Raw genomic sequence first — 16,458 nt, forward strand, 5'->3', positions numbered from 1 at the left:
TTTCCCAAGAAAAAGAAGGCTCCATTTAGAGGACAAAGGAAGGGTGTCAACCATTGCACAATCTGGTAGCTATGGGTAGCTTTAAACAGTAAGAGTATCAGTGTATGTTAGAAATCCCACATCATTATGTAATAAGATTGCTTTACTAAAGCATTACAAGTTTGTTAACTTTGTTCTGACATAACTATATTTATCCGTATTTATCTCCTGCCAGTATATTGACAAGAATTAACCACTTTGTATTGCAGAAGAATCACATTTGTATCCATACCACAGCTGTAAAAACATTGTATTGCCAAACAGCAAGTCCTCAGCAGCTTAACACTGAATTGTCTTCACTTGCCCCCATGAAAAGTGGTCCATTTGAAGGAGCTCCCAGCCACGAATGGTCTGTCATTGAAGGCAGCACACTGCATCTCTCTGAAATCCTCCGAGCTAGGGGGACAATCCTGCACACACACAGACACACACACACACACACACACACACACACAAACATTTTCAGAATTTTGTATTGCATTGTGATAACTCCATTCATTCCCTTAAAGTTTATCTCAAACTCAACCAGAGAACTTCATACCTAACCCTACTGTCATCCAAACCTTCACCTTGTTATAATTCTAATCAAGCCCTCAAGTAAATGAATAACCTTGTGGTGAGTCCCCAGATGTTTGGAAAACATCATGCCCATTGTGTCCATTCATTCGAAGCTCTGAGCAACTCACACAAAACAAACAGCCACACACACACACACACACACACACACACACACATCCAAGTATGCTTAAACTAACTGCAACTCATCTGTGTTTTTCCTTTAATCAATATAGGCCACAGTGACTGGCTGTCTAAACCCAACCTCCCCAAACAAACACACACGCGCGCGCGCACACACACACACACACACACACACACACACACACACACACACACACACACACACACACCATGTCTGACACACAGCTGCTGACCTCAACACAATAGCAGGTCTGATGCCTGACAGAGTTCAGTGCAAAGCAGTGCAGTGACGACACAAGTTGATATCACAGTGAAATTCCAGATCACACCCTGCTATACCTGCCCCCAATACACCTTTATGACCAACTTTTAAAGCAAACACCATCTATTGTTCTAAAACACTTGGATCGAAAGTCAGTTTTTCATGCAATGTGAAAAGCTTAATACTGAAATGACCTTAGTGTTGCAGATCTTGTATTGTCTGGGATCTCCTGTACATGGTCCACCCACTGGGTTCCTGGAACACACAAGAAAAAAGAGATTTATGGGACTAAAAATGGCAAACAAAAACAAACAAAACAAAAAGAGTTTGACTGTCAACTGGAAACTAGTGTATGTAGTGAGAGTGTGCAGGTTGCTGTTAAGTCTACTGTCTCTCATACACAAAACGCATATAGATTTGACACATAAAAAACACACTTCATTTCAGTGTCATTTTTTATAAAATGGGGCTTTAGTATTTATTTTAATAGGTGAATGTTTGATTTTAATGATATTGTTTACTGCGTATCCAGTCTGTAGTTGTATGTTAGCATTGATTTGTATGTCTCATCGCAAACTGTTCTGACTGACCATAAAACTGCTGTGATCAGTGTCCTCTTGGGTGCATGGAGACATAAAATCTGGGTTAGAAATTAGACTCATACACATCTGCGGCATTTTGCGGTGGAAATTATTGAACTTGATTATAAAATATAGAATACGTTACTGGCAAATGCCCACATGTAGATACATTTTAAATGTATTAGCAAAGCATTTGAATGTTGTTCCAATATTTGCAATAAATAAATAAATACATCCATCCATCCATCCATCCATACATACATACATTCATACATATATAAAACTGTTTCCGCTGTAAGAAAAAAAATCAAATATATTGTTTAAAATATGTTACAGGTTTCTCTGACAATACAAAAATGGACATTGGTGAAGCAAGTATTCAGATCAAAAGCAGTTATACTACGGTGTGAAATACTCAATACAAGTAAAAGTCCTGCATTCAGACTCTGATGTAACAGCACAAAAGTGTCAGCATCAAAACATACATGATATACTAAAAGTAAAATTACTGATTTTGCAGAAGAGTACATATTATATTACTGAATTATAATTATTGATGCATTAATGTGTTCATAGCTTTAATGGTGCAGCTGGTAAAGGTGGAGCTCATTTTAAGTACTTCATATACTGTTGGGTAGTTTATAATAATACATCATCATTTGTTAGTTGATTTATATTTTTTATTAAAACTGGGACAGGCCGTTTAATTTTGGCATCACTGGGCAAAAATCCCAAATAAATTTGAGCATATTGTAATTCAAGTGATCTAAGAGAAAACTACACATCTGCACCTACTCTTGGCTCTGTTTTAAGACTTAAGAAAATCTAGCCTATGACAGGAGACTTGGGCCCATCACAGATCATTTTAGAGAAAGAGGGTGTTCCTTTTGGCTGCCCCACAGATGAAGATGTGTGCGCATGTCCCTTTAGATGGTGAAAGCCTGATTCAATGTTGGAGAATGCCGCAGAAAAAGTTGATATTCCAGCATACAATTCATCCAATTCAATTCAATTCCCTTTTCATAACCGCTTATCCTCTTGGGGGTCGCAGGGGGGCTGGAGCCTATCCCAGTTGACATTGGGCAAGAGGCAGGGTACACCCTGGACAGGTCGCCAGACTATCGTAGGGCTGACACATAGAGACAGACAATCATTCACATTCACACTCACACCAACAGACAATTTAGAGTCCCCAATTAACCTATCCCCAACCTGCATGTCTTTGGACTGTGGGAGGAAGCCGGAGTACCTGGAGAAAACCCACACTGACACAGGGAGAACATACAAACTCCGCACAGAAGGCTCCCTCCTGGGATCAAACCAGGAACCCTCTTGCTGTGAGACGACAGTGCTATCCACCACACCACTGTGCCACCCCAATTCAATTCAATTCAATTCAATTGAACATAATAAATGCATATTGGCAACAAAACTGCCTTCACTACAAAACAACCCAAAAAAGAGAGACAGACTTATCAAAGAGAGAGTAAAAAAGGGACTATCTGAAAAGTGTTTTTGAGATGGAGAGATTCAATTCAATTCAATTCAATTCAATTCAATTTTATTTATAAAGCCCAATATAACAAATCACAATTTGCCTCAGAGGGCTTTACAGCATACGACATCCCTCTGTCCTTTGGACCCTCACAGTGGAAAAGGAAACACACCCCCCCCCCCCAAAAAAACCTTTAACCCTATGGGCCCTGGGCCTTTTTGGGGTATTTTTACTGCCTTTACTTTTAAGCTCATATCACACTCATTATAAAGGCATGCTATATCTTGTTTTTTTTCAGGACAATCTGGGCTAACCAGATTTGCCATCATTACATGTCCTCCTATGCGCCTGTATTTTATATTAATTTTTATATCAATGAAAAAACAAATCTGTATGACTAAATTCTTACATTTTGACATGTATCTCACCATAGCAAGTTGGAAAATGACATATTCTGCCATATATGAAGAGGGGAGACTCTCTGGAATCTGACAATATAAGAACCATGATGGTGGGACATTCACTTCACAGTTGTCCAAAACATGTGGTTTGTGCCAGGCGGACATGATTGCCAGTATTTTTTCATTATTGCAAGAAATTCCATTGACTCATTCACAAGTCAAAACTGTGTTTTATCTGAAAGAAACATGCAATATTTACATCTAAGACAATAGAAAAATAGTCAACCAAGTGCAATGATGTCCTCCAAGATAATATTTGTTTTTCAGTTTCAGTTATATATTGGGGGGACATTTTGGGCATTGGTGGGGGGGCAAGTGTTCCCCACAGTGTATATGGATGACAGCACAATTATGTGTGTGGTATCACTGGAAATCTCTGCTCCTGCGCTTTCATGTGATATGCGTGTCATTTCTGTGCAATCCTGCATTCGCGAGTAATCCATCCAAGAGTAATGTGTGTGCAAAGCTGTATGAAAGCTCTGTTATACATAATTTTAGTGTAACTTTATCATTTTTTTCGCTGTGAAAGCATTGGACTACCGACAAGTGGCTTCTTGCTATGACAAACGGTTGTGGAGAAAATCCATAGAGAAGAACAGGTGTGAATTTGGACGCACTATGCGTCGTTCGGGCCCGTAGGGTTAATGGGGAAAAAAATGGTAGAAACCTCAGGAAGAGCAACTGAGGAGGGATCCTTCTTCCAGGACGGACAGACGTACAATAGATGTCGTACAGAACAGATAAGTTGTATATATAGTTTAACATTCTGCTAACTGGAGCTAAAGACTCATGGCAGTAGCTTTATGATCATCACATTTATGTAGCTAACATTAGCCAGAGCCTCAAACTACAGTGTATCCTCCACCTTACTTGCATCATTACAGACCACCTTGCAGAGAGGAGAGTGGGTAGCAGCTCTGGAGACTGACCCCCAGTCAGTGGCTACAGCAACCAAATCCAGCTAGTGCAAACCCCACCTCTGGGGGATCAGACAGCCCCAACTCCCTGCCAGATCAGCTAACTTTTTGTTGCTGCTGTACATACAGGTTATACAGGTTAGACCAGGCGCTGCCGGATCAACCCGCTGTGACACCATCACACATCTGCCTGTGGTCGTCTTAGGACAGAAGAGATAGGTGAGAGCTACAGAAGAGCAGCAACATTTGCCCTTGAACTGTAATGAAGTAGAAGCAGAGGTGGACAGAGTACACAACTTCACTACTTGAGTAAAAGTACAGATACTCCTTGTCAAATATTACTCCAATACAAGTATAAGTAGCTCAGTCAAAATATTACTTAAGTAAAAGTACTAAAGTATTTGCTTAAAAAATTACTTAAGTAAAAGTACTTTAAAAAAATCTCAGGAAATACAGGAAAGGAAAGTAGCTTTGTCATTCTGATGCAATTCTGCTACAGAAATGTTTATAGCTCAAAAATAAACAAATAAAGGCAAGAAGCCTCAGAACACAAACTCATCTGCATTCATCAACAAATGAAATTGCTTCATATTGCCAAGAAAATAAATTTCACCCCCAACTGTATTTTTCTCACAAAAACCCAAATTTCATTTTCTTGTAGTTACATTTGAACACATTATGAAGTATACACTGCAAAATCTCAAAATCTTTCCAAGAATATTTTTCTTATTTCTAGTCAAAATGTCTCATTTCTAGTCAAAACAAATCTCATTACACTTAAAATAAGAAACATCACCTAAAAGGTAACTTGTTTTTAGACAATTTTCACTTGTTTCAAGCTAATTTTCATTTGAAATAAGTAGAAAATCTGCCAGTGGAGCAAGTTTTTTTGCTTGTAATATGAAAAAAGAAATTTCGTTTTAAGCATGACGTACTACAGGTACGGCAATACGACTAAGACAAACCATACACGAATCAGCAGAAACAGTTTATTTTCTTTGGTATCAGAATTTAGCAAAAAAAAAAGAAGAAAATTCATCAGCTGACGTAACAGCAAAAGTAGGGGGCAACGAGAACATCAATAGAAATGTAGTGGAGTAAAAAGTACAATATTTGTCCTTCAAATGTAGTGGAGTAAAAGTAAAAGTATCCCCCCAAAATAATACTCAAGTAAAGTACAGATACTCAAAAAATTTACTCAAGTACAGTACTCAAGTAAACTTACTTCATTACTGTCCACCACTGAGTAGAAGTATAAAGTAGCATAAAATGGAAATACCCAAGTAAATACAAGTACCTCAGAACTGTACTTCAATAAATGTACGTTGTTACATTCCACCTCTAAAAAATAAACAGCAGACTTTTGAAATGATTTCTGAGGATCACTGGGAACCTAATTGAAATACTTTATCCTACATGACCCTGTTGAACATTTACCTGGTGATGCAGGTGCGTTTTCTCACTGATGCTCCGCCCCCACAGCTACGTGAGCAGACAGACCAGCCGCTCCATGTTGCCCACTCATTCTTGAAGTGCTGCTGCCGCCTGGTGCGTGCCAGATGCCCAGATGAGGCCTCACCGGAGGGATGCCATGCAGAAACCCAAGACTGAGACACAAATTACAGAGAAAAATATTTAAATGTCGACATTTAACACAAACCCTTTATTATTAACCCTTGAGTGCGCATGCGCCGCAGTGTATGCAGCCTGTTCCAGTCGCTCCTGCTTACTTTAACTTTGTTTTCACTTGTTCTGTTTTTACTTTAGTTATTTATTAAGCTACGTCCTCTCTAATCATGCTTGTGTGGAGAGTTTTTGTTGTTTCGCTTGTGGTGGAATCACTCCTTTTACTCTGCCACTCGACCGTCGCTCAGCAACACTGCATTGTTTACTTCAGGGATCAACTGATGGAGCTGAAGCTGGCCAGCCTGGCTACGGTGATGAAAGATATCCCCGCTGAACTTTGGAGGAAAACACACCGGGGATGCAGAGGGAAAGGATCGCTACAGCGGCGGAAAGGAGTGAAACACCGGAGACTTATGGAGAGGAAGACATACAAGCCGTGTCTCCCATCTATCAACATGGGCAACGTGAGATCACTGGGGAATAAGATGGACGAGCTTACAGCGCTAACCCGGAGTCATCAGGAATACTGGGAGTGTAGTCTGATGATTTTCTCGGAGTCATGGCTACACACGGATGTTCCTGACCACAATGTTTCCACCGTGGGTTTCCACACTGTCCGGGCTGACAGGGACTGCACTATGAGCAGTAAGCGTAAAGGAGGTGGGCTTGCTGTTTACGTGAAAAATAGGTGGTGCAATCCTGGTCACATCACAGTCAATGACCGCATCTGCAGCCCAGATATTGAACTGTTAGCTGTGGGCCTCCGTCCTTACTATTTACCCCGTGAATTCTCACATGCTATTGTAGTGGCTGTGCATATTCCCCCGTCCGCTAACCTGACGTCGGCATATGACGTCATCCACTCTACAATAGCCGGACTACAGACTGCACACCCGAGTGCTCTCATTATAATCTCGGGTGACTTCAACCATGTCTCTATGAAAAAGACACTCCCGAAATTCACCCAGTATGTGACCTGTAAAACCAGAGAGGAGAAGAGCCTGGACCTGCTGTATGCTAATGTAAAGGACGCATACACCTCCACGTCCCTTCCCCCGCTGGGAAGATCAGATCATAACTTGGTGCTTCTCACCCTCTGCTATGTGCCTCTAGTGAAGAGGCTGTCTGTGACCACAAAGACAGTGAGGACATGGTCAGAGGACTGCTATGAGGTACTGCAGGGCTGTTTTGAGATGACTGACTGGAATGTACTCTGTGAGCCACATGGAGAGGACATTGATGGGCTTACTGAGAGCATTACGGACTACATTAATTTCTGTGTGGACGGCATTGTCCCAGCAAGGACTGTGCGTTGTTACCCAAACAACAAGCCTTGGGTAACAAAGGACATCAAAGCCGTACTCAACCAGAAGAAGAGGGCTTTCAGAGGTGGCAACAGGGAGGAGCTGAGGGACATTCAGAGGGAGCTGAGTGCAAAGATCAAAGAGGCTAAGGACGGCTACAGGAGGAAGCTGGAGAGGAAACTCCAGCAGAATAATATGAGGGAGGTCTGGAGTGGTATGTTGACAATCACCGGTTACAGACCAACTAGCGGTGGAGCTGATGGTAGTGTGGCTAGGGCTAATGAGTTAAATCTGTTCTTCAATAGGTTTGACACTGCAGCCCCGGCCCCTGTTGGCTCTCCTGTTGACTGTCTCCAGCCACCACCACTTCTGACCCCCCCTCCTCCTCCTGATAGCACCTCATCCAACTTGATGAGCCACTCACACCCATCCCCCACTCCTCACACCTCCTCTGGCTCCCATGCTACCTGCCCTCCTCTCACTTTGGACTTCAACTCTCCCCCTCCTCAACCTGCACTCTTTACACCTCTACATGTTAGGAGACAACTGAGCAAACTCCCCGCCAGTAAGGCTGCAGGCCCTGATGGTGTCAGCCCACGGGTTCTCAGAGCCTGCGCCGAACAGCTCTGTGGAGTGCTTCATCGTGTCTTCAACATGAGCCTGAGCCTCTAGAGGGTCCCTGTGATATGGAAGACGTCCTGCCTCGTTCCAGTGCCAAAGACGCCGCAGCCCAGTGGTCTCTCGTACTACCGACCGGTGGCACTGACGTCACATATCATGAAGACCCTGGAGAGACTCGTCCTGGAGCAGCTCAGGCCAATGGTCAGGCCGCACCTGGATCCCCTCCAGTTCGCCTACCAGCCCCGGATTGGAGTTGAGGATGCCCTCATTTACCTGCTGAAGCGCGTCTACGCCCACCTGGACAAGCTAGGGAGCACTGTGAGGGTCACGTTCTTTGACTTCTCCAGTGCTTTCAATACCACCAGGCCTGCTCTACTGGGTGACAAGCTGACAGTGATGCTGGTGGATCCCCCCCTTGTGTCCTGGATTGTGGATTACCTCACTGGCCGACCACAGCACATGCGTTTGCGGCACTGTGTGTCAGATACAGTGGTCAGCAACACCGGGGCCCCACAAGGGACTGTCCTCTCTCCTTTCCTCTTCACCCTTTACACCACGGACTTCAGCTACCAGACAGAGTCTTGTCATCTTCAGAAGTTTTCTGATGACTCTGCTATAGTTGGATGTATCAGCAAGGGTGAGGAGGCTGAATACAGGGCTGTGGTGAATAACTTTGTCTCATGGTGTGAGCTGAACCACCTGCAGCTCAACACAACAAAGACAAAAGAGCTGGTGGTGGATCTGAGGAGAACGAGGACACCAGTGACCCCAGTTTCCATCCTGGGGCATAACGTGGACATCATAGAACACTACAAGTATCTGGGTGTGTTCATCGACAATAAACAGGACTGGACTAAGAACACTGAAGTCCTTTACAAGAAGGGACAGAGCCGCCTCTATTTTCTGAGGAGGCTCCGCTCCTTTAACATCTGCCGGACTATGCTGAGGATGTTTTATGAGTCTGTGGTGGCCAGTGCTATTCTGTTTGCAGTGGTGTGCTGGGGCAGCTGACTGAGAGTAGCCGATGCCAACAGACTCAACAAGCTGATCAGAAAGGCCAGTGACATTGTGGGGGTGGAGCTGGACTCTTTGACAGCAGTGTCGGACAGGAGGATGCTCTCGAAGGGGTGGGAGCGATACTTCAGCATGGCTCTCACCCTCTCCACAATGCTCTGGTCGAACAGAGGAGCACCTTCAGCCAGAGACTGCTTGCTCCTAAATGCACCACTGAGCGCCACAGGAAGTCATTCTTACCTGTGGCCATTAAACTGTACAACTCCTCCCTCTGATGATCGGACTCATTTGGCTATTTATAAAACAAAACAAACAATATAAATAGTCATTCTCATTTCATTTATAACGCTACAACTATTTCATTGTATATTGTATATATTTCAGATTGTCTACTTTACTATTTTATTATTTATTTTTATTTATTGTCTACTTTAATATTTTATTTTATTTTATTTTATTTTAATGTCTACTTTAATATTTTATTTTATTTTATTTTAATGTCTACTTTAATATTTTATCTATTTCATTGTCTATTTTAGTATTTTATTTACATCTTCATTTTATCTCATTTCCATTCATGCTGTATTTCTATTTCTACTTTGCACGGAGCATTGGAACAAAAACAATTTCCCCCCGGGGATTAATAAAGTATTCTGAATCTGAATCTGAATCAAGACTCTGTTTATGCAAGACATTAATATGCATCTTGGGCGATCTGACTACAGGTGGACAGCATGACAACCAAGATGCACTGTGATCTGATCACTTCAACCACATGCTGAGGTGGTCTGGGGCAAATTTGACCACGTATCTATTGAAAAGTAAACGCAAATGGCTGAGACACCTGTTAATGAACAAACTTATCTTATACTTCTCTTTAAGCCTTAATGTCTTCTGAGTGGAACAATTATTTTCATATTTGCCACCTAGACACACATTAAAAATAGCGGCATTACCTCATACATGTTTTTTGACTTTGTATTTCAAGAGAAATTTTGGCAGTGTATTTTGAGGCACTTTTACAACTTGTTGATAAAGCATTAGAGCATTTCAATTACTTTCTTTTGGTAATCCTAATTAAAATGTCAGTAATATATTTTACAGAACATTGTCAAAAGTTTAATCATATTGTTTAATTTCTTGTAGCACTTATTAAAAAGCAATGGAAAACATACCTACAACTCAGTGTGTAGACAATAACACTACAAGTGTATGAAACTGACTTGTGCTGCTATGTAAACAGCGTAAATGGAAAATGATGACATACATTTATATACTTAACTATGCTTAAGTAACATTTTGATGTACTTGTGCATGAGTATTTCCATTTAAGGCCCTGATCACACAGAAAGTGTTTTACCCACTGGAGACAGCTTTTTGTAATTGTTTTAAATGAGAATGAAGCTATTTGCTTGCTGTTTTTGCATTGCTACACACCTTGCATTTTTGCACTCTAGGCACATGGCATTTTTGCCAGAGCACTTTGAATCCCTCAAGCGGAAAAAAATTCCACCACTAAAAAGTACTTTTTGTTGCTAATATTTTTGTATTTTAGTACAGTATTTTAGCAGTACAGTTTTAAATCCAGGGCTTTTACTTTTACTTCTATGCAAGTAAAAGGTCTGAATACTTCTTCCACCACTGGTAAAGCATTACTTTTTAAATAAGTAACATTTTGAAAACCCTGAACACAATTACTGATGAATGTAAAATCTTACTTTGCATTTGTATATCAATGCAATGTGTACAATATCAACACTCGTCAGTATTTTCAGACATCACATTGAGCAGTCACCTGTTTGGCTTTGTTCTGTTTGTATTGTGTTTCTTGGACACTGTGGAGTCATGCAGTCAGGGACAACATGACTCCCTGCACTCTACAGTGATCTCTGTGCAGCATCACTCACATACTGTGTTCAAAGCTGTCAGGTGGCTGTGTGTGTGTGTGTGTGTGTGTGTGTGTGTGTGTGTGTGTGTGAATAAGGCAAAGACAGAGAGAGACTACAGTGTTGGCAGATTAATGTGACATCATTTTTGTGACGCCCATCAAACCCTACATTATTTATAGCCAAGAATCCAACAGGCAGATACATTAAAAGAGTAGATGAAGAAAAACCTTGTGAGCCTGGTGGATCAGAAACATCAGAGTCAAACAATGAAAGTGATTAGAGAAATCTCAATGCCGCTCCTCAAACACATTCCAGAGATTTTGCCCCGTAGGGGAACTGAAACTGGCAGTGTTCCCACCAGTTTCTCATACAGGAGCTGGCTCACACACATTTTTAACTCACACACTAACACACATAAACCCACAGTGAAACTCTGCTTTGGTTACATTTCTATCAGAAAGTGATGAAGTCATCTGGAGTATCTGCTGCGCAAGACGAGAATGAACAATTTATGCAGCAGGAAGGATTCTCCACTGTGTGATCAAATGTTCTACTGTAAAGCAGAAGCAGTGTGCTGTAAGTAGGATGCATCTGACATACTCTGCATTTTAATTATTCTGTTTACAATAAATATATATATATATATATATATATATATATATATATATATATATATATATATATATATATATATATATTATTTATAATTTCTTAATTATTTTTTCAAATGTTTTTAATGTAATCTGTAAAATGGTAAAAATAAATAAATAACTGAAATAAAATCATATTTGAAAAGTGATTTGAAGACAACTTTTGCATTTGTTCTTGATAAATGATCTAAACCAGTGACTCAAAGTGGGGTCCGTGGCACTCTGGCAGGTTAGTGAAAAGTTTCATTGAGGGGAGACACCACATGTGAAAACTTATTTTTTCCATGCACTAGACAATTTTGAGATTTTATATATACATATATACATATATATATATATATATATATAGATATAGATATATAGATATGGATATAGATATATACGTGTGTGTGTGTGTTTAAGTATATAATTCCTCATTTTTACATATCAAATTTTTAATACAAAAATTAAATAATTGTCTTAATGTGAGGAGGGGTGGAAAATCAACATTATACTTGTTCCAGGTGGGATGTATAAAATGAGAAAAAATAATAAAAAAATAAACTTGTCACGTCATTTTTTTAAGCCGCTGGCATGACAAACCTGATTTGCAACACACACTCCCACGCCCATCCTGACCTCGCTCTCTTAAGTTAAGTTTAAGTTTTAAGTTTATTCACTTTATTAATCCCCCTGAGGGGAAATTCAATGTTTTCACTCTTGCTTGTCAATTACACACAGGTCTGAAAGACACACACATGCACAAACAGGACCTATACATGCACAAAGTGGAGAGATCTCAGAGTGAGGGGGCTGCCCTTTGGTCAGGCGCCCCGAGCGGTTGGGGGGTTCGGTGCTTTGCTCAAGGGCACCTCGGCAGTGCCCAGGAGGTGAACTGGCACCTCTCCAGCCACCAGTCCACGCTCCATATTTTGGTCCGGACTCAAACAGGCAACCCTCCGGTTCCCAACCCAAGTCCCTATGGAATGAGCTACTGCCGCCTGCTCTTGGGCGATAGTGTATGAGCAGGTGAGGCATGATATTTTGTAACTGCAGGGCTCCAGACTGTGACTATTTAGTCACATTTTGTAACCCTGGCGCACCAGTGCGACTTGCAAATATTCATAATATATGACCTGGAGAGTTTGTTTCCAGCTTAAAGTGGATCAATCACATTTAACAGTGCAGCAGTAATGGTTTTAATTTGTGCTAACTGCTAACATCTAACCACTGAGCAGTTAGACCTGAAGTTCATAGCAAAAACATCAACAATTCCGGCCAAGACAAGGCGGGTGCTTCAGAATAAAAGCACCAGTGGTTCAGTTTGACTGATTTCATTATAACGCCTTCTAATTTAACAGTATTACAACAGTACTTTACTAAATGGCATTATATAACACTAGCTATTCTATTTAACCTGATTGTAACTGTAGTTATATATATAACTACATATACCCTAAAAATATTGCGATATTTTAAATAGGCCATCAGCAATAGACTGATTCACCCAAAGTGTGTGAAGGAACGCTATCGCAGGTCCTTCCTGCCTGCTGCTGTCAGGCTACATAACCAGCACTGCTCACAGTAAACTGCACCATGGACACTTTATTGATAGCTACAGCTGTTTGCTGTTTTTTGCACATATAATTACTTGCACTAGACGTGCTCTCTTTAATCCACTGCTCATTTTTATCCACTTCTCATTATTATTATTATTATTATTATTATTATTATTATTATTATCGTTATTTATCGCTGTTTCTTGTATTTTTGTACTTAATTTTTGCATGCCTAGTTTTTAAGTTTTAAGTTTAAATTTTGAAATCTTTAATCTGACTCTTTCCCCTTGACTGCTGTAACACTGGAATTTCTCAATTGTGGGATCAATAAAGGTGTATCTTATCTTATCTTATCTTATCTTATATCGCCCAACCCGAAATGTAAATCATCAAATGGGGGAATTTCATGGTGATACCAGCAGGGGTTAAAGCAAGAAAAAAATTGTGTCTGAAATGTGGAGCACGTAAGATTTGTGTGCCTGAAATCTTTTCCGGAGTGGGGGGCTTGGTGTTGCGGTCACAAAATGAAGAAACAGAAATGCATGTGTTGCAAAGGAACGTGTTTATTATCAAAATGAACAAAAAGATTATAGCTTTAGTAGTTAATTTCAAGATTAAATTATCATAATGAGTTTATAAATAAAGATTGAACTTTCAGTGGTTACCAGACTTCTCTTTTTTGCCTTGGTGCTATTTATTTTTAGAAGCTAAATCATTTAGGCTGTTTGCAAAATTGTATCGCACTTGATGTGAATTAAACAGGCAGTTATGTCGAAATTTCGCCTCTGGGCAAGCATGTCATCATTGAAATGGATCATATAATGTTGTGGTGGTGACTTTAAAACTTCAGCACAGAGGATTTTTGTTGCAACTTTCATTTCTGTCTGATTTCTATTACCTTACCTTCAAAATTACCGCTGGCTTACTGGAGCCTTTCCCGCTCCATCTGTGCTCTGTGTCTTAATGTAACATGATGTGAAAGCATGCACAGGCGTCAGTGTTGATTGGCTATCACTTGTGCCGTGTAGCCAATCAGAGGGGGCTGTAGGCGGGACATTGCCAAGTGCAGTGGGGGCTACAGGCAGGTAGGGAGACGGCTGTATCAGAGCCAAAGGAGCAAGTTTTAAAATACATTTATTTGATCGGTTATCAATGAAAAAACGTCCAATGCCGATTATGGTAAACAGTAGGTTGTGTTTACTTGCACACTGTGCGCCTAAATCATTTTCCCAGTTCGCACATATATATATCTTTAGGGGCAAATGCGAGTGAAATGCTCGCACTGTAGAGCACTTCTGCCCGTGCTGGACAGAAACTTCGCCACGCCGGAAATCCGGCACTGTGCCGGAGAACTTTAACCCCTGTACCATTTAAACTTTTTCCCCTTTTCACCTGTAGTGTCTAATCTTTGGTCTAAAAATGTATAGAATTTTACAATTGTTATCTTTAAAGGCCATTTTCTCTGAACCAGAAGTGTCCACTCACATACACCAAACTGTCCAGTTAAACATCAAATTCTGCACCTCACTGTCCTGACATTTAGGTTGTGTCCTGTTGATACAGTGAGAGGAAAAACAGGCTGACTGATGTACTTTGACTTTGTGACTCACAGAAGAGAACTGGTAGACATGCACACACACACAGAGACACAGAAACAAACACACACACACACGCCCTCATTAGTGTTACCGACAGTCAAATTAGCATTGGTAAATTGGAGGTGGGATGGGCTGACATTCTAGATTAATTAAAGTGACCTTTGACCTTTACAATATACCCCCCCCAACACTCACAAGAGAATATGAACAAAGAAAAAAAACGTAAACTGCATCAAATAGGGAGAGAGAGACAAAGGACTTTAGGCTGAAGGTAAAAATTCACAGACTCTGCAATCTAACATACAGGTGAACTGATTTCTTGAGAGTAATGTCTGATTTTCTGGCTGACAGAAACCTTAAAGGCAGCAAGTGGACAAGTGTGGAAGACAGAGACAACATTTTTGCTGCATTCACATGCTTTCAGGCAGATGGTAGATGACAAACTGGATATCATTTTAGTGTATGAGAGCAGGATGGTAAAATTAGGTAAGGCCAACAGACACCAGCAACAAGAGGTCGACCAGTGTTGGATTGGATATTGGATTATATAAATCTGGAAATGAACATCAAACTCAAAATAATTAATAAATAAATCTGTGTTTATGTCTCTATGCTTATGTCTGGTTATTTCAGCTGGGCCTTTATAAAGAGAGTGGCTGAGGTTCCATTTAACTTTAATTAATTCAATGTTATGTGTTATATGTTAAATCAGTATCTCATATGAATAAATGAATGATGTGTCATGTAAAAGAGACTGTCCTCTGTGATGAATCCACAGGGTATGTAAAAAACAAACAAACAAAAAAATCACCCTCTCACCCTGTGAGAGCAGCAGGATGAAAGCTGAAGTGTTTGGGGCTACATTATCTGCTCAGATTCAACCAAATGCTTCAAAGCTCATTAGACGATGCTTCACAGTGCAGTTGGACATTGACCTGAAGCATATTGCAAAAGCAACCAAAGACATTTTTAAGACAAAGAAAAGGAATGTTCTGTGATGGTCAAGTCATATCATCTGATCTGAATCCAATTGAGCATGCGTTTCTCTTGCTGAAGCCAAAACTGAGGGCAAAACACCCAAAACACAAGCAGGAAGTGCAGACGGCTGCAGTAAAGGGCTGGCAGAGCATCACCAGGGAAGAAGCCCAGCTTCTGGTGATGTCTATGTGTCCAACACTTCAGGCAGTCATTGACTGCAAAGGATTTGCAACCAAGTATTAAAACTGACTGTTTAATTGATGATTATGTTAATTTGTCCAAATACTTATGAGCCCTTAAAGTTGGGGGACTGTGTGAAGAAATGGTTGTAATTCCTACACAGTTCATACTACATTTTTGAAAAAAGCCTTAAATGAAAGCTGAGAGTCTGCACTTTAAGCAGGTATTCATTGTTTCATTTAAAACCCATTGTGGTGGTGTACAGAGCCAAAATGACGACAACTGTATCATTGTCCAAATAATTATGGACCTGACTGTATATATATATATATATATATATATATATATATATATACACATACATATATATATATATATATAGATATATATATATATTAGGGCTGCCACTAACGATTATTTTCATTGTCGACTAATCTGTCAATTATTAGTCGACTACTCATTTCATCGAAAAATGTGTTAAAATGTTGAAAAATGTCGGCCTATCTCACCCAAACCCCAAAATTACGTCATCTAATGTCTTGTTTCCTACTCACGCCGAAGGGTTTTAGTTCACTGTCATGGGAGAGTGTGTAAAGCCGCATATAT

At 40.4% G+C, this 16,458-nt stretch overlaps 1 protein-coding gene across 1 annotated transcript in view; it reads right to left on the bottom strand.

Moving 5' to 3' along the window:
- The window catches only part of adamtsl5 (ADAMTS like 5), a 153,579-nt gene that overhangs the window by 99,405 nt on the left and 37,716 nt on the right, over positions 1-16,458 (bottom strand). The window contains exons 3-5 of the mRNA XM_033622239.2: positions 5,892-6,061; positions 1,195-1,255; positions 344-449 (exon numbers count right to left, since the gene is read on the bottom strand). Coding sequence (XP_033478130.1) covers positions 344-449; positions 1,195-1,255; positions 5,892-6,061 — 337 coding nt within the window. The remainder of the gene's footprint in view (positions 1-343; positions 450-1,194; positions 1,256-5,891; positions 6,062-16,458) is intronic.

The sequence above is a fragment of the Epinephelus lanceolatus genome, chromosome 2 (genome assembly GCF_041903045.1).
Source record: "Epinephelus lanceolatus isolate andai-2023 chromosome 2, ASM4190304v1, whole genome shotgun sequence".
NCBI classification, from domain to species: domain Eukaryota; kingdom Metazoa; phylum Chordata; class Actinopteri; order Perciformes; family Serranidae; genus Epinephelus; species Epinephelus lanceolatus.